The sequence below is a fragment of the Sturnira hondurensis genome, unplaced genomic scaffold (assembly GCF_014824575.4).
Source record: "Sturnira hondurensis isolate 20B ecotype Veracruz unplaced genomic scaffold, ASM1482457v3 Scaffold0003693, whole genome shotgun sequence".
Classification (NCBI taxonomy): Eukaryota; Metazoa; Chordata; class Mammalia; order Chiroptera; family Phyllostomidae; genus Sturnira; species Sturnira hondurensis.
Genome location: NW_028076324.1, coordinates 5,347,346 through 5,369,851, shown reverse-complemented (window position 1 = coordinate 5,369,851; position 22,506 = coordinate 5,347,346). Strand labels below are relative to the sequence as shown.

At 49.4% G+C, this 22,506-nt stretch overlaps 1 protein-coding gene and 1 non-coding gene across 2 annotated transcripts in view; one reads left to right on the top strand and one right to left on the bottom strand.

Annotated features, from left to right (window-relative positions):
- Positions 1–1,233: 1,233 nt before the first annotated feature.
- INTS9 (integrator complex subunit 9) overlaps positions 1,234–22,506 on the bottom strand; it is an 88,097-nt gene continuing 66,824 nt past the window's right edge. The window contains exons 9-17 of the mRNA XM_037042206.1: positions 18,133–18,244; positions 15,366–15,546; positions 13,412–13,472; positions 10,748–10,919; positions 8,007–8,131; positions 5,937–6,104; positions 3,461–3,559; positions 2,996–3,133; positions 1,234–2,092 (exon numbers count right to left, since the gene is read on the bottom strand). Of these exons, the coding sequence (XP_036898101.1) occupies positions 1,916–2,092; positions 2,996–3,133; positions 3,461–3,559; positions 5,937–6,104; positions 8,007–8,131; positions 10,748–10,919; positions 13,412–13,472; positions 15,366–15,546; positions 18,133–18,244 (1,233 nt within the window). The 3' untranslated portion in view covers positions 1,234–1,915. The remainder of the gene's footprint in view (positions 2,093–2,995; positions 3,134–3,460; positions 3,560–5,936; positions 6,105–8,006; positions 8,132–10,747; positions 10,920–13,411; positions 13,473–15,365; positions 15,547–18,132; positions 18,245–22,506) is intronic.
- LOC118984663 (U6 spliceosomal RNA) lies at positions 14,413–14,516 on the top strand. The gene has a single exon (XR_005065958.1). It is a non-coding gene; the product is annotated as a U6 spliceosomal RNA (small nuclear RNA).

Here is a 22,506-nt window from a genome sequence, read left to right as displayed (position 1 = left end):
GTCCTTTAGGACTGGAGGGAACCGACTCCAGGCCAAAGAAGTGTCTGCCTTCCCCACCCGCCACTTTCCCGGGCTCACGGGGTTATGTGGTTACATAACTTTGCAGGCTTCCTCTCTCTTACTTCTGCTGACACTTTGTTATAGTTTGGGAAAGCCAGCTCCTGCTGTTACAGGACAACTGAGCGGGCCAAAAGCGCCCCACTCCCTCGAGACTGCGGAGAGGAGGCTTGTGACTTCACTGAAATGAAATGGCCCGGCAGGCAGGTCTCCCCGCTGGACAGCTCCTGCGTCCTGACAGTCACACAGGATGTTAAGCAAGGCAGAAGCCACTTACTGGCTCTGTTTTTGGGAAACTCACCAACCTCAGTTTCCCTGTCCAGCACCCTGACTGCAGCCCAGTGGGGAGAGCCCTGAGCCAGCAGCCTCGGCTAAACCATACCAGACTTCCGGCACACAGGGCCAGTGAGGTACTGTTTGCTGCTTCAAGGCACCATGTTTTGGGGTAATTTGTTACATAATAGATATATCACTACTTAGATTAAAAAACAGAAAAATCAAGTTCCTCCTCACTATTTGTAGCATTCTTTAACTTACTATTTAATCAAGGTTTTGTTGGGTTGAAGAGAAATTTTCCGAAGTGTCCGACTCTTCTCCAGGTCAGTAGTGGTCAGTGGGCTGCATGTGCGTCAGGGCCATGACAGCGCTCGGAGGCAGGCTGGCCATTTCTTCTGCGTCTTCCCCAAGCCACCTGGTGTGTGCCCGAGCCGGGGAGAGTCGTAGCTGCTCCTGGAAGGGCCCGCTGTGGATCCCTCTCTGCTCTAATGCATGTTCTCTGTCCTTCCTCCCTCTGCCCTCCCACCAAGTAGGAGGGAATAACTTGATTAAAACCATCATTTCTAAGCTATTCCCTGTCAGGTCATTGGCTCATTTACAAATAAATGCTATTTTTCTCTTCAGTAATCACTTCTCAAGGGATCAACACCTTGTGCTCTCTGATCAAGCAGCTGGACAGAAGTCAGATTTGTCCAAGTCATTCCAGAATGTACCATCATGAGGACATTTAAGTAAAATAACCATTTTGATTTCTTTTGAGCTCTGTTTTGTACTGTTTTTTGTATTTTCATGATTTAAAAAACTTAACTAGATTCTCTCAATTTTTTTTAGGAAGTGTACCTCTACTTGATGCTATTTAAAATCTCCCCCCACTCAGGCCCCTCCCCAGAAGGGTAAGGCTATGTACGTGCAGTTCAGGGAAAGTTACGTATCTTTTCATACAATTTTAAGAAAAATATGAGTGCTATATTAAAAAAAGCCAGGTTATAGGATTGAACAGGCCAAACCAAAATCTGCTGTAGTATTTTCTAAGTTCATGTTCTTCTATGTATTTTTCAGATACTCTTGTCAGTATATAAATTGTAGGTTCAACAATTTAGCCTGTAATTTGCATAGGCCAAATCTGCAACAAAGCAGAGATGGACATTTCTATAAAAAATAAGTTTTATTAACAAAATGGGCCCACAATATAAAATACATATAAGTGGGTCCATTTTACTACTTTGGGGGAATCACCTGTCTTAACAGGTGCAGCACTGCAGACAAGCAGGTAAAACAGTCATTAGGTCCTGGCCCAAGGCCTCTGATGACAAGAAACACACATACTGGCCACTGAAGACAACAGGTCAGCCACCTGCTCACTTCCCCGTCCACCCCACCTGTTGGAAAGCTGCTCAGCTCGCCGTCCTGGCTGCCCGAGTGCCAGGCCTGGGAACAAAGTCTAAAGCTTAAAGCAGTTCTTGCCTGAAACAGCGCTGGCATCCCAGGCAGGCCAGGAGGTGCTGGCCATCATTCCTGACAGTGTCCCTCCAGAGTTGGCTGGGTAGCCCGAGGGTGAAGGACGGTGGCTCTCGGGGTCCCTCTAGAACTTCTGTAGGAATTTGAGGACGAGGTCCCGCAGCCGCACCCTGAGCGTCTCGTCATTGTCACAAATGATATGGGTGGAGTCCTCCTCAATCTGGATGAGTGTCTCCGCTTCTTGGAGCAGGACGATGTGGCCCTTGGCTGTGTCTTCCACTTTAATGTCGCTGAAACCATGCTGCTCCCAAAGAAAAGAGAAAGAAGGCAAGGTTGGCGGGGGCCCAGAGGAGCTGGGCGGACTGAGAGGCTGGCAGGTGTTTTAGCTGCCGGGACGGCCCTGCTGACCCGCCTCGGCACAGGCCTTCCAGGGCGGCAGAGCTCTACCTACCACAGCCCCACAGACAGCCCTCCCTCCAGGGCAAACTAAATGCCTGACGGAGAAAAGCCCTAACAGGGAGAAAGCCACTAAGACTCTCGGTGTGGACAAAAGGCAGTAATAGTTTAAAAGAAGAAAATATCTTTTCCTGGAACTTTTTATTAGAGTTAGTTGCTGTTCTTACAAGCAGCATCATGAAATACGTTTAACCAATTTCTTCTTTCTAGCAAAGATTCTGTAATTCTTATCCTAAAACAGTGATCTCTGGAGTTCTGCGACTGAAACCAAAATTCTAAAAACCTTTACCAATTTTTGTCCTTACAATTATAGTCAAGAAATGTATTTTGTGGGAGGAGCAGCCACTGGGGTGTGGGACAGGTGCTGAGACGGAGCAGGACCGTTTCTCCAAGATGGCCGCCTCTCCTCTCTCCCCCCACCCTGCCAGGGGGTGGCGGGGCCTGGCTTCCTGGACCAGGGGCCATGCAGGAAAGTGAGGGCACAGACCCCTCTTTACCCCACCCTGCCCATCGGTCTCCTGGCTGCCTGTACTTGATGGGAAGGAAGGGGATGGCCAAGAAGCAACTGGGGAACATGGGGAAAGGTGGCTCTCTCCTTTCTGTAACTGTCCCCGGCATGACCTTGGACCAAGCGATACTACAGAGACAGTAGCTCAGATGGCGGGGTAAGTAGAAAGCAGCACGTTCCCTGAAGCAGGAGGCCACACGGGGCTGGAAGGACAGCCCAGGTGGGTCGGGCAGCGCTCACCTTCTCCAGGGTCTGCACGAACTGCTCCACCGGGATGCAGCCGCTCAGCAGGGGCTTCGGGGCCTTGCAGTCCGGGACGTCGTCACTCGCCCGCTTCCTCTTCTTACCGCCTGTTGGCTGGGCGGGCCTGGGTAGGGGCTGGGTGGGAGGGGACACGGTGGCATCAGGAACCTCCCCAGGGGCAGAGGAGGGCCTGTGGCCCCCTGTCTGAGTAATCATTTCTCTTCCCTTTTCTTGTACGTGGCCAGAGAAATAAACGGTGCCGAGTTTACACGAGGTGCCCTTTGTTTCACACTGAATCCATGGAGTAGTCTGGTCTCTAGCGCTTGCCTGTTTGGGAGGCAGTGTCCCAGGAGCTGGCTGGCGCGCTAGGACCTTCTTGCGGGAAAGGTTCTGGTTGTCACTGGGCCAGGGTTCCCACAGGTTCGTGCCCCGCTGCCTCCCCCCCCCCCCCCCCCGAGGTACCTGGAGGATGTGCTTGTTGTCCTTAGTGTGCAGCACAGCCGAGACGGTTGCCAAGGAAATGCCGGGCTTCATCTCCACAGGCACCAGCGAGTCGGCGAGCTGGAAACAAACGGGGTTTAAGTCAGGTGCACCCTGGTTTGGGGGGGGGCGGGCATGCAGCCCATGGGGGAAAGGTGCCAGTCTCACAAAGCTGAGCCTGTACAGATCACCATTATTTCTCTTCTGAATTTTTATTTACCTCATTGCAATCTAAAATGACCAGCTAACTTTAAGGAAGAAAGAAGGTAAAAAAATTAAAGATTTAATAAAAAATACATCACACATCTAATACCTCCTGCAATACAGGAAGAGAAGACAGGGGAGGAGGGCTGGTGGCGGGTGACCTGGGCTGAGGGGAGGGAGCGAGCTGACCGGGGTCCTCAAGACCTCCTGCATGAGCACACGCCATCGTGCGTGGGGCCTAGGTGCTGCCCTCTGCTCTTCCCTTTTGTTCGTCCACCCCGAAGGATGACAAGCCCGCACCCTGCCAAGGGCCCGGCCTCTGGACCGCTACCACCTCCTCTCCACCCTTCAGGGCTCCGCGAATGTGCAGCGGTGCCCCCTCTTCTCATTACCTTTGTTCTAACGAATGTTTTTCATAAAAAATATTTTAATTATGTTAACATCTAATGGGGTTGTATTATTTTAAAGTACCTTCATACATACTTTTAAATGTCTCAGTTCTAGCTTGTAATACAGCAAACACCAATTGATACTACCCACATAAACGAAAGCTTTTGGGGTTATAATTTTTAACAAATCTCCGACCCCACTGTCCAACACTAAGCGCGAACGCACATACCAGGCGGGGACAGTCCGAGGGCACTGGGCATCTCACTTGGAGACGAGCACAATGCAGAGGAAACGAAAAGCAACATCTCACACATTGAACCACCTTAATGTCTAGACATGCATATGATCAGCCCCACAGCTGTGTTTTAAACAACGAGACAAAAACTAGGCCCCTTTCTGGAGGGGGAGCTTGCTTCCATCCCTTCCCCCATCAAAAAGAAAACCTATCAGTGCCAAATTACGGAAACAAAGCCAGGCCCAACACTGGCAGTATCAACCTATACGTCAGGCAGCTGAAGTCTTAAAGCAGAGCTGTTCTTGCAAAGCTCCGGCCCAGGGTGTTGGAGGCCCCCGAATTTGGCCCACCTGCGGGAGGTACAGCTAGTTACCCAGGACCTGCCATGGCCCAGGTGAGGACAGGGCAGGTCTCGGGGTCGAAGCTGCTAGTCTGCGCCTGTGGGTTTGAGGGAGGGACTCTGTGAAGGACAGAAGAGGGTGCTGTGTCCCCTGCCCCTCTCCAGAGCCAATCCCTTCTCCAGCTCAATGTCAGAAGGTGTAACAGGCAGATTTATTCTTTTCTTTTGGTGATTTAAAATGGAAACAGACAAGCTAACATGATTATTTAATCAAGGACAAACCCTGGAATGAGAAATGCCAGAAATTAATTAGGAGGATGGTTTCTCTGTAGATGTCTTAATGTTTTCATTTTTGTCTTGAAAACAATGTTCTGGCTTCCTTTTGCCTCTAGTACTGAAAACTGGGACAGGTGTCTGACACCGGTGGGTGGGCCTCAAACTTGTCCCGTGCACCAGACTGCTGGGCCGACCCCGGAGCCTGATCCGGCGGGCTGAGGCCGGGTTTGAACCGCAGTTCCGACAGGTCCCCAGGGCAGGCCGCAGGTGCAGGGGTCCACTCTGAGCACACTGCTCGTAACACGTTTTTCTGCCTCTTCCGACTGTCTGTTGAAAACAAGTTCAAGCTATCTGAAAAGGCACAAGGAAGCCAGAGCACTTGCTGCAGGGCGTCCCACGCCGTCCGTCATTACGGGAGCTGCGTGTCACTCCCGCTCCTGCCTGCCTCCCCCAGACCGGCCACTCCGGCAGCCTGACCCTTCCCCATTAAAACAGGCCCGGAGTCCATGTCACTGAAATATTTAGGCTTTGATAGATCCCATCAATGGATCAAAATCCTTGTTATACTAGAATGCATGCAAATAATAATAATGATAATAAAAGTTTTATATTCCTTATTTTTGGTCATGCTTATCTCCTCCATTTATCCCTGAACTTGATGAAGCTTGGCCTCACTCATAAATGAAGTCCAGGAAGCAGGGGAAAACCCCACAACCCTAAGGTGGTGAGGCACCAGCATCTCTAGTCCCCGAGGCCCTGGCCTGGTCCCTGGCGTCCTGGACCACAGACATGTTCATTGGAACAGCAGGCCCGATGTTAACACGTGTCGCTTCATTACTTGAAAAATCAGAATGACACAGTGAACAGCCCACCTCTCTTCTCACCCACTTGCTTATGGGTCTAAGGGATTCTTTGGTTCATCCACATCTGACCCAAACCCAAAAGAAAGCTAGTTTTCTTCCAGAGACTTAAGTGATAACCCGAGCTTAACCTTGAGGAAGAGAACGGCTCACCTCTGGCATGATTTCGATCTTCTCATACCGCCGCTTGAAGGGCAGGGCGAGCACCTCGGCCCGCCGGTAGGACATGGGTGGCGGCTGGCAGTCGATCATCAGGTCCATCCTGTGGGGCTGCGCGGGGGGCGGCTGTGTGTACTGCTCCGGACACACCACGTGCAGGGGCTGAGGGGCAGACGGGCGGGAAGGGAGCGGGCTGTGAGGCGGAGCGGCTTAGGCTGGGCCCACTCCTGACCTAATGCTACCGTCCTGGATGCCCAGTCTCAGCACGCCCGCCTTTTTGAACGTTCCCTGCAAACCCAAGTCATCGGGGCGAGACGGGCACAGTGGAGGAAAGTACGAATCTACGGCGAGGCCCTGAACGGCCAGCCATGTTGACAAGCAAGGGATTCAGGCCTCCGTTTGTATTTGTTTTTGCTTTTTCACGAGACTTGAGTTGCTTTGATGGTGACTATTCCCAAGTGGTCTCTGAGCCCCTTGTCCTGCCATCACAGCTGGGGCTCACTCTCGGCTGATTGGCCAGCTGTGACTTCTCACGCTGGTCTAGTGTCTCTGGTGTCTGCGGGTCCATGGGTGCTGGACAGTGGGCAGTGATCAGGTCACACACTTCAAAGGGCAGTACAGACCGAATCAGGTCGAACTCTTTTCTATAGACTCTCTTTTGCAAAGCCATGTTCACTCTGGACAAACATCACCCAGCTGAAAACTGATCCTGGCAGCTGATGGAGTCAAAAGGCAGAGTCACCACTTTTATTAAGAATTTGGAATGAGCCTCAAGTTCCTGGAAGAATAAGGCTTCCCAATAGGCCGAACTGGCTGCATTTAAAACAGTGCTGATTCCTCAGGGCTCCTGCTCCTTTTGTTTTTCTTCCTAACCTGGTCAGTATCTTATAACTGTCTGAAAGCCATCCGACTCCAGTTTCGGCCTGAGGACCTTCCTCGTGTTTCCCTCACACTGGACACCAGGTGGCCTCCTGTTTCCGATATCAGCACACCACCAGTGGGCTGGCTGAGCACACCGCTGGCCTGAGGAATGTGGTGTGACGTTACCCAGTAACGAAAACAATAGGCTTTTTACTGTGTCTTCCAGCACGCGGACTACACAGTGGGCTATCGAATCACTCCACCACTCCACCCAGGCCAAAGCTGGCTGACTGCTTGCATCACATCTGGAGAAAGTCCGCACTCTTTCCTTTCAGGGCTGGCAAGCTCATGATCACTGGAGTCCATTATCCCGCATTCCTGCGGGTCTGCAGCCTTCCCTTTGAGTTCTGTGCTGGCGCCTCTCACCCTGAGGTCAAAGACTCTGCGAAGAGGAGGAGAGTGAACTTCTGACCTTGGCCAAGACACGAAGGGCTAACCACCAGCTGAAGTTGAGAGAAGAGCTGGGGCACCTGGCCCTGGTGGAAGGTCCTGAGAACACCGAGGTGCCGGGGACTCAGAGATGTCCCTCTGGCCCGTGCCGAGGACACGCTGCCTTTCTCCACCAGCCTGACCAGCCTCCCGCTCGCTCAACCATCAGACACATGCCCCCAGGTGGTGGCTGACCCAGGGCAGTGGGTTTTCGCCCTGTTCTCCCTCTACATTCTCCTCCTGTCCAGGTTTCTTCCTTTTACCTTCCACGTTTCCCCAGCTACTTCCCCTCCTCTGTGACAGAAAATGGAAAATGAAAAAACCCAAAAAACAAAAGCAGGAAGAAACCAACTTCTTGCAAAAAGGAAACAACACCGTGGTGACCACCCACAGGTGCAACAAGGGCCCAGGGGTGTTTCGCTGCCTGTCGGCTGCACGAGGGGTGCTGTGGGGGGGCACGCAGCGTGCACGGACACAGGTGGCCCTCATCGAGCACAGCAGTGGGGACACCTTCTTGTCCTTCCAATTTTGATTTCTTTAGAATGGAAACTTCTTTCGGAATGTAAAGCTCAGTACTTGGAGGGGGGCAGAGTAACCACCAGCACGTGTCCCTGCTGTCACTGAGCGATGAGGAAGACAGGAAATGCAGCCAGGTGCCCCGCCCCTCGGCACAGCGCCACCCCACGGAGTCACTAGCCCCATTTCCATGGTTACCTGCACTTCTTTGAGCAGCTTCGACACCTGGATGAAGTTCAGTCGTGTGTCGATGGGGCAGTAAATGCATTTCATGGCCAAGGGCTGGTAGGGAGCCAGTGCCTCCAGGTACGAGAAGTCGGGCTCTGAGGGAGCACAGAAGAGACAGTGTAAGACACAGGCAACAGAGGGGCCGCTGGCATGGGGAGCCGCTCAGAAGCAGGCCCAGGAGAGCTGAGCAGACAGCTGGGGGACGGAGGCGGCATGGCGGGGAGGGGGCGTGAGCACGAGGGGAAAGCTCTTCTGTACAACAAAATGGCGACTGGTGACTGTAAAAGAAATGACGCAATTAAAACAAATTGCCTTTTGGCAACCATCACAGCAACAACTTTGCCCAGAAGCATCAACAGAGGCTAAAAAAAGTTAGATGAAAACCCGAGGAAGACCAGGATGCATGGATTCAGTGCCCCCACAACAGAAAACTTCAAAGCCGTGATTTCAGAGGGAAGGCCCTGGCATGGACGATCGGGTGAAGTGCTCCCAGCTGGCGCCCGGGTTGGAGACACACTGCACACCATCTGCTTGTCTGCAGGGCCCTGGAAGACACTGGCAATGACCTTGACCCACACCAGCAAAGTGCTTCTGCTGAGACTGCTGTACTCCTGCCAGCAAAGCCAGCGGTGCCTCAGGATGGAACCCGTCCTTGTCCTTGCGGCCAGTTTGCTCTCTCTGGAGCCACTCTCGCCGCCTGCTGGGCAGGGACTATTCACGCCACTCGAGGACGCCGCCCACCCTGAGCCAAAGTCCTGGCTGCTTCCCAGTATAAAAAGGACTCTCCCGTTCCAACACAGCCTGCAGGCTGGCTCTCACCTGCCGGGTGGCATGGTCAGGGCGGCAGCCAGACTAGATTAACACCCTGCTGTGGACCCTGTTTCCTCAAGAAGAGCACCCAGGAGCCCACACAGGGCCGGTCCAGGCTGCGCAGGAGGGCCAGCCGACCCCCTTTCCACGTGCAGTGTGAGCTGCAGTCCCACCACTGCTGCGGACCATTGGAGGAAACGGTCTGAAACTCCTGACACCAGCAGACATCGCGGATGACACAACAGCCACTCTGGACACCCAACAAACCAGCTTAAATTTAAGTTTATTACCCCGAGCTGTGACGGACAATGGCAGAGTCCTTGACTTTGTGGAGCTGGCTGAAGAAAAGTCCCCACGGTGGCGAACAACTGCCACTGCGTCTATGTGAGTGGGTAGTATGTGTGACCTCAGGAAGGACAAGCGAGACACCCGAGTCCTGCTACAGCTACATTCCCCCGGCGACCTGCCTGGCCACGCTAGACAATGGGGAGGCTCTGGGGGTCGTGAGTCAGTGTTTTGGGGCTGACTTCCTCTGCCTTTGGCTGAAAGGGGATCCAGGAAACAAGGAAAGCAGCCCGAGCGCTGCTTCTCTGAGCTCTGGCACTTTCTGCGAGGCCTTGGTGTTAGCAGGAGTGGCCTGGCACTCTCAGCCGGCCAGGGCGTGGGGCATAAACAGGCATGGGAGAAAACCACCAGAGAAGGCTGCTCGGTGACCACGCTGGGCCCGAACAAAAACAAGACCTCTCTGTAACCATGCCCGCCCGCAGACCCACAGCGCTGGCCGAACCACGGAGCGCACCGCCATCGCCCTGTCCTGGCTCCAGTCCGCCTGCCCTCCAGCGACGGATCTGTCAGAGACCCAGTCACAGAGCTGCTCCTGCCTCCGACGGCACCCCGCCCAGGGTGGTGTCCCACGTCCACGAACCCACCTCAAAGTCACCGACACGAGCCCATGGCCACGTGAACCCGTCTTTGAAATGCTCCGAGACGCCTCTCGCTTCGCTGTGGCCTGCGTGCTCCTCACCGCAACGAGTCCCTGAGCCCAGCCCGTCCCCTGTGCTCCCGCAATCTCTGGATGGGGCACTGCCACCCCTCATCAACAGGCTGAGCACGGGGGGGACCCAAGGGTCCCAGACCCTGACGCTGTGGGCACAACTAGACTCCGCTCCATTACTTAAGTCTCAACAGTAGTTAGAAAACTCGAAGACAGCAACTGGCCCACAGGTTCATGTGCAGCCTTGGTATGAAGTGCCTTCTCTCAGCGATCGCCAATGCACAGGGCTACCCAAGGAAAGAGCTGCCAGTCACCTGTGGTCCAAGGAGGAAAGTGAGGCTCAGAGAGCTGAGGCCACTCAGCTGCGTTACAGGAAGCCAGACCCGACTTCAGAGCGGGGTTTTCCTCACAGCTCGTAAAATGTTCAAATCCCAAGGCTAGCTGAAGACGTTAAATTGATCAAATATAAAGCGGTTAAATAAAACCCTTACTTGATCTCATAAAAGGACTTATTTGACTCTGAGGGGTTCATTCTCCAGAAAAACCCTGCAAACCAGAGTGAACGTTAACCAGAGGAGAAAGCCCCAGGTTGGGAAATGACTCCTGAAGCGTCAAACAAGGCTGGTCCGCCGGCAGGTCTGGAAGGGCTCCCAGAGCCCTGCCCGGAGCGGTTCGGTAGCTCCGTCTCGGGGAAGCCTCTATAAAACTAGACGCAGAAGTTTTGTCTAGTACAGTCATTTAGCAAGACACTCTGCTTCATCTGACTCTTCCCCTGTGGTTTCTTTATCCTTTGGTGTTTATGACAAAAGAGTTCATACTTATGCTTTATTTTAAAACTGTGCCTAGGTCTGCACCCAGTAGGCGCATCAGTGATGGTCCCAGTGGGAAGGGCAGGGGGTGGAATTACCTGTGAATATGACAGTGTTGAGACTAGACTTTCCCCAGAGCTCCATGAAATGGACTACGTCCCCAAACCGGAGAGAAGGGTGCCCTGTGAAGACCACGCATGGCTGCCTGAAATCGTTGCTGAAGTCGCCGTGGATGCTGGGGTAGTGCTTCAGCTTGTTGGTCTGAATGAGCTACAACAGATACAGAAAAAGCACACGAAGAACTGTTAGCCTGTCTTGGTGGGAGGAAGACCCATACATACCACTGGAGGGTAACCAGGAGTAAATTAAAAATACAAACAAATCTTATTATAATTGGCCAAAGACTGAAATTTCTTACCTACAATGTAACTTTTTAACAGGTGGGACCTTGTAATACTGTTAATACGCTCAGTGGAAACTTTCCAGGTTGCTGTGGCCTGACGCCGTCTTAGTCTCCCTTTACGGCTTCCTGACACTCCATGCCCAGGCCCAGAAGTCCGCAATACCAGTTACTGTCTGAAGCACAAGTAACCTTCCCAAAACATGGGAACCGGCACGTTCTGTCACCAAGAAACAACCACGGCAGAGCAACTATTTACCGACGCAGGGTTTCCTTGAGAAGTTACAGCTACAAGTTACTGTGGTGACTTAATAAAGCCGGAGACCAAACTGGCCTTCAGAAATCCGGGCCGCGTGTTGCCCTCATGACACAGAGGGCCACGGTAAGAAGTACACTGTGCGCAGGCTCAAACCCGTCTCAGGAGTTTATGTTTTGGCGCCGGCCAGGTGGCTTGGTTGGTTAGAGCATCATCCTGTACACCAAAAGATTGCAGGTTCGATCCCTGGTCAGGGCATGTGTGAGAGGCAACCGATAGATGCCCCCCCCACTTCCTCTCTCTCTAAAATCGATAAATACACCCCCAGGTGAGGATCAAAAAGGTTTCTTTCAAATCAAAATGGTCTCTCTCCCACCCCGACGATTACACACCCTCCCAACATCAGCATCGCCAAGGACAGCCGCAGCCACACCCGGAGGCTCAAGACCCCTGCTCGGACCCTCTGCCTGCTTGCTCCACCTGGCCCCACCTCCCCACTCCAGTATCGGAAGGTCAGGTGACAAAACCCAGACATCAGAGACCCTACACACCAACTGAGCCACAGCAACTGTTGTCCAGAGAAGCTGTTTAATGGACAATGACATGACCTGCTACCCAGCTTCATCCTGCAGCACCCCTAATGCAGAAGGGAGCCCCGTCAACACCTCCAGACCAACTGAAGTCACCCCAGGAGTGAGAATGTGGCCAGAATGGGACAGTCTCCAAACTCAGAGATAAGTCTTTAATTCAGAGAGAACTGCTTTTATTTGCGAGACAGCACCACTAGCCTGGGGATCTCCACCAGGTGTCACCATCAGGTGCTCAGGGTCCAGGAGCTGGGGAGTGTGCACAGCAGATGGCAAGCACTGAACCACACTTTCCTTCCAAGTTCCATGCAAACAAAACCAGCTGGCTGAAACATGCCCAGCCCCAGGTAAATGGGTGAGCGGTTGTCTGAAAGACTAGGAAGTCCACTGTACCCAGAGCCACTGAGGGGACGAAATAGCAGAAGGTCTGCACAAGTGACTTAAGTCACTTTTCAGGGGTCACCTGCAGCTCCTGCATTTCTCCTGCCAACCTGTGGAAACTAAGATATAGTCATCTCTCTCTTCGTCAACCAGACCGAGCTGTCCTGCTGACATACTGCATTCGACCAGCAGAACTACCTTGTGCTTGGGCAGAGACTGTCAGTTTTCTGAAGTAGTCATATACCACCTTAAACATCTTTAAAATGTATACATGCATAGATTTCATAATACGTGCAGACATACAACACGTAAGATGAAAACGGGGAACAACCCTACTGTATGATAGCAGGAAACGGCTGGGTGCACAGTTGTTCCCGCAGGTGCTGTGGCCACCAGGGGGCGACAGCCATGACGTGAGGCACATGGCTGCACACAAACACGCCTCAGTTCTGCGAGCAAGGGGCGTGCACATCTCCCTCACTCACTATTTTATAACTGGGGGTTCATGCCTTTTGACCCCCCTATTGTTAAACTAAACGGTTATTATTTTCACCATTAAAACCTACCTCTATGATTAACAGAACTAACTGGAAAGAACACTTCACAGTAAGAACCTAAGAACCTGTTATACAAAGAAGTCAGTAGTAGGTGTGAGACCAGGATCCCTCGGCCAGCCAGCAGGACAGAGGTCAACCGTGAGGTGTGAGCGTGCACTGGGGACATGCTGCCCTGGCACGAGGCAGTGAGTCTCATCTGTCATCTCACACGGGAAATAAGGGCTCAGTGAGCTTGTGCAAGGGTTTTTAAAAAACACAACCAGAGACACTGAAATGAAGAACAACCTGGTAGTAACTAGAGGGGGGGAGGGAGGGGATACTGGGAGGGCGAAGGGGAGAAGGGTTTCCAGGAACGCTTCCAGAAGGGTTTACGGAGGACACATGGACAACACCAAGGTGGTGGAAGCAGGGGAGGGAGGTGGGGATGGCTGGGGTCGGGGGGAGCGGAGAGGGGTAAATGCAGACAACTATACTTGAACGACAACAAAATAATTTTTTAAAATTAAATGGCCTGCTCTCTCCACCACATCTGTTAATCTATACTTCTTTCTTGCTATGATCCCAGTAGACCATTTTCTTACCTCTGCGTGAGGAAAAGGTGGTTCTGGGAGATACACCTTAGTCTGTTTGTTGTGACAAAGCCTTGAGGAGAAACAGAGAAGCAAGTCAGGTAGGGCACACAGGGGCATTTGCTGCCACCTAGTGGTAGCCGCGCAAATAATAAGTACTGACGTTAAAATGTTCCTGCCACTCATCTCAGTCAATAAAACCCAGCAACTACTGAGCACTCAGGATAGAAATCTCGTGAACATTTTTTAGCCTTTAAAACCCTCAGTATATTTTTTCTTAAGAGGTAGCCTTGTTATTTTGGAATAATTTTGGATGTACAGGGAAGTTGCAGAAACAGTACAGAGTGCCTTGTGCCCCCTTCCGCAGGGTCCCCGATGTCAGTGCCACACATAACCACAAGCACGTTACACTGAAAGATTGACCTTAGTGCTTCACAGTGAACTAAATTCCAGACCGTACTGCTGTTTCGCCAGTTTTCCACTTGTGTCCTTTTTCTGCTCCAGGATCTAATCCAAGATATTGTGTCAAATTAGTTGGGCTCAATGTTGGAGAGAGTGCCTTGCCTTTTTCAGAGACTTAACTTTCTGTCTCTCTACCCATCAAGCACCAGTGGTAGCTCAAACTGGAGAGTGACTGAGAGACACCTCGAGTGTCTTAGGCAGAGCACGTTTACAGTCCTCCTGACAAACAAGAACAGTGTGCACGTGGGATGGATGTCGGAGTCCAGGAAACGATCTCGACCACGACTGAAAGGGGGGTGTCCTTAAGAGAGACGGTGAAGGGCAGACAGAATGGTGTTCACACCCCCTTTGATAAGAAACTTAGGAGAACACCACACCACTGAAGGGGTTAAGTACACCCTGAGTATGAGTGTTTTCACACCCGAGTGTTTAGAAACACGTCTGAGGCACGGCTGGGTCCACTGTAGAAGCCCACTTCCTCCAACCCTCCCCTCTGGCCAGGCCAGTTCAAACAGGCATCTAAATGATCCCGACAGGTTCACTGGCGTCGTGTGCTCGCTTCGGCAGCACATGCGCCAAAACCGGAATGACGCAGAGATCAGCACGGCCTCTGCGTGAGGGCGACACGCAAATTTGCGAGGTGTTCCCTAATTCTATCTATAACCAGAGACACTGAAATAAAGAACTGACAGTGATGGGGGCGTGGAGGATAAGGGGGGGAAGAAGGGCAAGGGTTGTCAAGGAACATGGATAAAGGACCCTGGACAAAGCCAAAGGGGGCAGGACTGAGGGTGGGGGTGGGTGGGGCTGGAGAAAGTGGTGGTGGGAAAACGGAGACAACTGTGCTTGAACAACAATAAAAAAGATGAAAAAACGGTTCACTGACTTCAGACTGTTCAGTGACTCACCCACCCTAGATTTGGTCAAGCCATTTCCTGCTGTAATAAAACTTAATTTTGTCAAATAGCACGCTATTAAATGAAAAACATATACAGTTTTTCTTTTAGGTTTGGTATTATCAATGTAGACAACATGGGCTTGGGCTTTAAAATCTCTTTCCCTTTTTGAACGCAATTTTACTTTGAAGAGGCATGTGAAGATACAGCATGTGAGAAGATAAAAATATAACATTTTTGTCACTAATTTGGAAAGTGCTGGCTATGTTAAGTCTTTATCTTCCATCCTTCCGCCTCTGACAACTATTCTGAACTTCAGCAGTGTGTAACACATTTGCCTTTCATTGCCACGGTCTTCACATCCCAGATGCGGAAAAGCCACGGGATGAGAATCTCACAGCAGTCTTGGGGTGGTGAGCACACAACACAGTACACAAGCGATGTACTACAGAAGCCTATGTAATTTCGTTAACCATGATCACTCCAATAAAGTCCATAAAAAGAAAAAGAGGGTTCCACAGCCATTTGAGGACAAAACAGCATCAGTTCTGCTCTTCCTGCGTGAACGCAGTGCCTCAGAGGGAACTCAGAGAGAAGATGCGACATACCACTCGGCAAAAATCTGGGAAAACTCGAGGGAGCTGTTGGCCACAGGCGAGATGAAGTAGAAGGGGAGGCTGGAGAGGCCGGCCGAGTCGATGTACTGGGACAGGCACTCCAGGAGGTCGTAGATCACCCCGGAGGGGTAGCAGGGCACCAGCACGTTCCCTCCGTTCCGGACTGTCAGCGCTGGAAGGGTTGCAGCCCCAGGGGGACAACGGTATGAGAAGAGCAGTTTTACAAAAGGAGGATGACACTTTTATGTTTTATCATTTTTTTCCAGGGTGGAACTTTTTAAAAATAGTACCTGGCTTTCTCTCACTTCCTCCTTCTATCAGCACGACTCACTTCACAGCTGCACTAACCTGCTGGTTCTGAGGAGCAGCCAGGGTCTGTCCCCGGCTCCGTCCCCGTCCCCGGGGCAGGACAGGCAACGGGGTGTGGGTTGTAAAGGTGAGCAACGGCAGCGGAGCTTCAGGACAGAAGACCCTCCGAGCTCCTCTCTAGCTCCTGCTCGGAGCCTTGCCGGGTCTGCCTCTGTTCAGCCTCTGACCGCTGCTGAACGATGGAGGACAGAATAGGCCAGTTTTCCCTGGACTCATTCTAGCGGCATTTTCTTTCAGGAAGGTTTGTAAGACAATGCTCCCTACTTCAAATACCCTCATCACACGAGGCATTGCAGCTTAGCAATATACTCGTATTAGAAATTACAACAAGCTTTAAAAAGTCTAAGTGCCCTCGACAAGCCTGGCTTGTCCAGCAAAACTGAAACCAGCAGCAGTCCCCGAGTGCCGGCAGGCTGGCTCTCACTGGAGTGCGGTGCCCTGGAGGAACCGAGACCAGTGCTCAGGGCCCGGAGGGCCGGCTCCAGGCCTGCCCCTGCTACAAGCCACAGGACTCTGGGTCGGGGGGGCCCTGGCAGCCAAGCAAGGCCTCCGTTTCCCCATCAGTTACATGAGGGAGCGAGCTGGGTCAGTGGTTCTCAAGCATTAGTTTGCGTGAAGATATGCAGGAAATGTGCTAAAAACTCAACTTTTCTTCTGGGTCTCTCCCTCCCCCAGGTCAGTGGCAGGGCCCCCATACTTGCATTTTTAATGAGGGGCCCCTTGAAGCAAGTGGTTACTGCACCCGATTCTGAAAGCCAGTGAATTAGAAGGTGCCCTTAGACCAAAAGTTCTTTGTGTTTATGATTCTAGATTATAAGCAAACACACAAACCAAAGATTTGTGAATGAATTTTCCAAGTAAGAATAAATTCCTCTGGCTTAGTATCAGCAAAGAACAAAAAAAGATGATGCTTCCTGGCACGGCCAAGGGAGACTTGAAGGACAACCCTTCCACATGGGAGACGCTCTCCCCTCAGGAGCAGCAGTGGGGTCACAATGGCACTGCAGGGGGAGGGCTGGGCTCTCCGACTCCTGTTCGCTGTTACGGACTGAGTGGTGTGGCTCCAAGTCACCCAGCGAAGCCCCTGCACGGTGCTGTGAGGGGGGGGCTTTGGGAGGTCATGAGGTTTCGATGAGGGTGGAGCCCCCATGGTGGGATCTGTCCCTACAAGAGGAGGAAGAGACACCAGAGTGGCTCCTCTCTGTGACCGGAGGACATGGGGAAGGTGGCTGTCTGCCAGCGAGGAGGAGGGGACCGACCACGCTGGCGCCCTACTCTCAGCCTTCCCAGCCTCCCGACTGTGAGAAATAAACATCTGTTGTGTAAGTCCATGGTAGTTTGCTACAGGAGCCTGAGCTGACTAAGACATCAATCAACCTACACTTTTCTAGAAGAAAGGCAGGATTTCTAGATTTTATTGACAATTAAGTTCAAAGAAAAATAAATTTCTTCCAGGTAGCAAATGCCCCAAGTCTCTCAATTTAGTTTTCTCCCGGAAGAAGGAAAAAAATAACACCAACCAAACAGGGAAAAAATGCACCTGTTCAGTGGTGCCGCTGCTGTGAAGTCAGGGCACGTGCACGGGGAGTCATCAGTGAAGGCTGTTGTGGGGGTTCTGCCACTTTAAGCAAAACAAGGTGTGACGAAGCCAATTTACCGCAGGGTAACCAACGGAAACACGGGTTTCCACACTTCCCTGGGTATCCTGCGCACCCACATTTTTGTGTGCATGACACACAGGATCATTATACCCGTAGTGCGTAATCATTATACCCGTGCATGTAAAATGTGCGTAATCATTATACCCGTGTATGTAAAATGTGCGTCCTTATTTTTTCCTCAAAAAGTTGGGCAAAAAAGTGCGCACTATACGTGGCAAAATGCGGTAAGTTCCCACGGCAGGCCTGCCCACAACCTGTACAGAAACAATGCTGAACGAAGGCATCATTTGAGGACTTCTGTGCCGTCTCCTTTGTGCTATGACTGGCGAAGGGCGATTCTTCCCTGGTCTGACTGCTGTCACCTGTGAGCCCTCCTGCTCCATCCTCACCAAACTGCACCCCACAGCAAGGATTAGACTAAGACTTTTCTACACAAACAACTGAGAGAATGTTGAGTATCTGTTGTATAACATGCTAAAAATTCAAATTTACCATTATAATAACTATTATTATGGCACCTTCAGATTTTCAGTTGCTTAAGAATTGCTGTTTTCAACTTCTGGTTTTGGAGGAAAAGCAAAAATGGGTGAGAGTCAATGGGAAGAGGCCTTAAAAGGGGGCATCACAGGGTGTGAATATGAAGGGAAGGGGCACAAATACCATAGAGGTGAAGTGTAGAAAAATACACTTGAAAGCTGCCCAAGGTAGGACGAGCGTGGCCCACATACCCAGGTTGCTGAAGAACTCCCCCACCATGCCGTCCGGGTTGGCCGTGGGGATCTGGGTGAGGCCCGTCAGAACAAGAACGTCACTGCTTTTGAGAGATGCTTGGTCCATGGGCTGAAAAACCAGAGAACTACGTTTAGTAATTTAGAAAGAGATGTTATGCACACATAGTAAAGGAAAAAGAGAATATCGATGCTGCTCTTTCTATGTGCAGCTCATCACCAGTCCTTATGGGGTGAGGAAAAATATATCTGGACAGGGGTGGTGAGCACATGGTATCAGAATTCATGGAACTGTACATTTAAGATCTTAGGGTTTCACTATATACCAACTCCACTCCAACGGAAAAAAGCAGAGTTCTGTAACGCTTTAGTTCTTTTCAAAATTCCTCACATCATCACAGGCAGCTCTCAAACTCGAGGGCGCACTGGAATCACCTGGAGAGTTTGCTGAACTCAGGTCTGCTGTGGGCCTGAGACTGCGTTTCTACCAAGCTCCCAGGAGCCGTCCCTGGTGCCTGTGTGGGGGTCATGCCTCGAGAACGACTGTGCAGTATAATGTGATTCTCAGATCAGCTCTGCAAAGTATGAAATCAGTGTTTGTTATGAAAAAACAGAAGTTAGAACTCAAGGCGCTGAGGTGGTTTTTGTAAGTCTCAGTGGCAGAAGAAGCAGGCAGAGCACCAGGTCAGGAATCAGAAACACAAAGCTTCCTTCCAAGCCCATTAATAGCCACGAGACCTCAGCCGAGGCTCTGAGCTGGGTTTCTTGTAAAATGGGCATCTTTCCCGACTCATCTCCCTTGAGTAAGCTCTGAGAGTCTCATGAGCTAATATTCACAACATTCTTGTGAACTGGGAAATCTTCTGACACAGTGTTATGGGAGCCTCAGGAGGTGTGGTTTTTATCTCTACCTGCACAGTCTGAATTTTTGATTTGTTTCTAAATAAATCAAGATTCGAAATGGAAACAAAACTGAAGGCCCATGATCAAGGTGCTAGAGAGCCAACTCATTTTCATTTGGTAACAAACAGATCTTTTCCTCAGAGTCATTCAATATCTCCTTGGAACATTAGAAGAAAAAAGCCAGAAACACCGTTCACTAAGAGGCCTCACCACTCCTTTCTCTGTTCCACCCAGATTTTCCAAAAAAAGAAATAAAATTCCAAATTGTAGCCCAGCAAGACCCATTATCTGCACTGTTATCTCTGAGTATATGTGCCTTTTGATGTATTCTCTTTTACCATTTTATATAGCCTGGATATACAGGCTTCATTATTTTTTAAATAACACGACTGTTGTGATACAGGTTGTGTTATAACCTGAAAAACATTAATGAGAATACAGAAAAAGTATGGCTATAGTTAGATTGAATAGGTAGCTTCTAATTCCTAGTTGCAGATATATGCCGATGCGTATAAAAGCCTCTCTGGTGCAAAACTCATCTATTTGTGCTTCTCCAACACACACGCACCCATTCACGGTCTCCACAGAAGGAAGGGAGGGGCAGTAAAGTGCAGTGGTTACCAGCAGCACATGTGTGAGGAGATTGGGAACACTAACTGCGTCATGCAGCACATGTGTGAGGAGACTGGGAACACTAACTGCGTCATGCAGCAAACACAAGGAAACCGAAATGGTGACAGAAGGAACCAGGCTTTGTTGGGTACCATTTTCCGCTTAAAATGGTAATGACTTTATATGTATCTTATTAGAACAAGCCAATAATGATCCCCAGGGCTGATGGAAGGTGGGGAATTCAGAAGGTTTAGAAAAAGCCCTGAAATGCTACACACAATTCTGTGTGTGCCTGTGTACATTTTTCTACAGATTTGATTGGATTGTCTTATGGGCCATGAGCCCAAAAAGTTAAGAACTACTGATCTAAATGAAAACATATAACGGAGAACAAATTCTGGCCCTTAAAACATTACCTTTGAACCTTAGCCATCACCACTGCCTTCCTCTGAAAATTAAATGACCACAATAAACAAACAAACAAAACAAAAGCAGTCCTATAATATGATTCCCATGTACCTAATACACAGAACAAACACAGGGAGGCTGCCAAAATGAGAAGACAAAGAAATATACCCCCAATGAAAGAACAGAACAAAACTCCAGAAAAAGAACTAAATGAAATGGAGATAAGCAATCTATCAGATTCGGAGTTCAAAAACACTAGTTATCAGGATGCTCAAAGAAATCAGCAACAGCTGGGTACTGCAACAGCATAAAAAGACCCAGGCAGAAATAAAAGTTGCATTAAGTGAAATAGAGAAAAAATCTACAGGGAACCAACAGTGGAGGGGATGAAGCCAAGAATCAAATAAACAATTTGGAACACAGGAAGAAAAAAAAAGCATTCCATCAGAACAGCAAGAAGAAAAAAGAATTAAAAAATATGAGGATAGGCTTAGGAACCTCTGAGACATCTTTAAATGCACCAACATCCAAATCACAGGGGTGCCAGAAGGAGAAGAGGAAGAGCAAGAAATTGAAAGCTCATTTGAAAAACTAATGAAAGAAAACTTCCCTAAATTGGTGAAGGAAATAGACATGCAAGTCTAGGAGACACAGAGAGCCCCAAACAGGTTGGACCCAAAGAGGGCTACACTAAGACACATCATAATTAAACTGCCAAAGGTTAAAGATAAAGAGAGAATCTTAAAAGTAGGAAAAGCAGAGAGTTACCTACAAAGGAGTTTCCATAAGACTGTCGGCTGATATCCTGAAAGAAACTTTGCAGGCAGAAGGGACTGGCAAGAAGTATTCAAAGTGGTGCGAAGCATGAAAAGCAAGGGCCTACAACCTGGATTACTCTATCCAGCAAAGCTATCATTTAGAATGGAAGGGCAGATAAAGTGTTTCCCAGACAAGGTAAACAGCTAAAAGCTAAAGGAGTTTATCATCACCAAGCCAGTATTATATGAAATGTTAAAGGGAGTTATATAAGAAAAAGATCAAAACAGTGAGCATTAAGATGGCAATAACTTCAAAACTATCAATAACTGAATTCAGATAACTAGGCGAACAAGCAGAATAGGAATAGAATCATAGATATGGAGATCTTTTGGAGGGTTATCAGTGGGGAGGGGGAAGGGAGAAAAGGTGCAGGGAATAAGAGGCACAAATTGGTAGGTACAAAATAGACAGGGGGATGTTAAGAACTGTATAGGAAATGGAATAGCCACAGAACTTATATGCATGACCCATGGACATGAACTTAGGAGGAGGGGCATGGCTGGAGGGAATGGGGGTACTGGGTGGAGGGGGACACAAGTTGGGACCACTGTAATAGCACAAGCAATAAAATATATTTTAAAAAGAAAATAAACAATTTAAAAGAAAAATATAATTATACACAAAAAATTAAAATAAGAGGGTAATGTAATTTCATGTGTTGCAACAATTTCATATTTTGAAAACCTTATCAAAATGAATAAATTTGACAAAACTGGCAAATTTTTGACTCACAAAATATAGCTCAATAACCATGCAAAAAATTAAAATGGTAATCCCTGACTTAGTTTGATGGGGAATTTGACTTTTAAGAAAAGATAACCTCAACAGGGGAGTGGGAGGGGGAGAAAGGGGGAAAAGGTACAGAGAGTAAGTAGCATAGATGGCAGGTAGAAAATAGACAGGGGGAGGGTAAGACTAGTATAGGAAATGTAGAAGCCAAAGAACTTATATGTATGACTCATGGACATGAACTAAAAGGCTGGGGGAAATGTGGGGGGAAATGTGGGGGCAAATGTGGGGGCAAATGTGGGTGGGACAGGGTGTGCAGGGCAGAGGGCAGTGAAGCACAGGACAATTGTAATAGCATAATCAATAAAATATATTTTAAAAAAGATAACCCTTACTTTGTATATTTATGGCAATAGAAAAAGGGGAAAAGGAGCCCAAATCAGTTAATGTGACTAATTAATGTAACTTGCTTCCAAACAGAGATAGAAAAAAAATAATACATGGATTCATTCTTCACTTATGAATATGAATGATAACGAATAAAATACTGACCAACTGATTCCAGGTGGGCATTTTATAAAGAACAAATTGTTCCCTGACTAGTGTGGCTCAGTGGGTTCAAAGGTCACTGTTCGATTCCCAACCAGGGCACATGCCTGGGTTGTGGATCAGGTCTGTGACTAGGGGCATGCAAGGGGCAACAAACTGATGATCTCTTCCTCTCTTTCTCCCTCCCTTCCCCTGTTTCTAAAAGTAAACAAATAAAATCTTTAAAAAAAAGAAAAAGAATTGTGATCATGTAACATGTATCCAAGGGATGCAAGGATGGTTAAATGTGAGAAAAGCTAACATTATAACTCACTATATTAAGGCTCTAATGTAAAGAAATCATATGATTGTCTG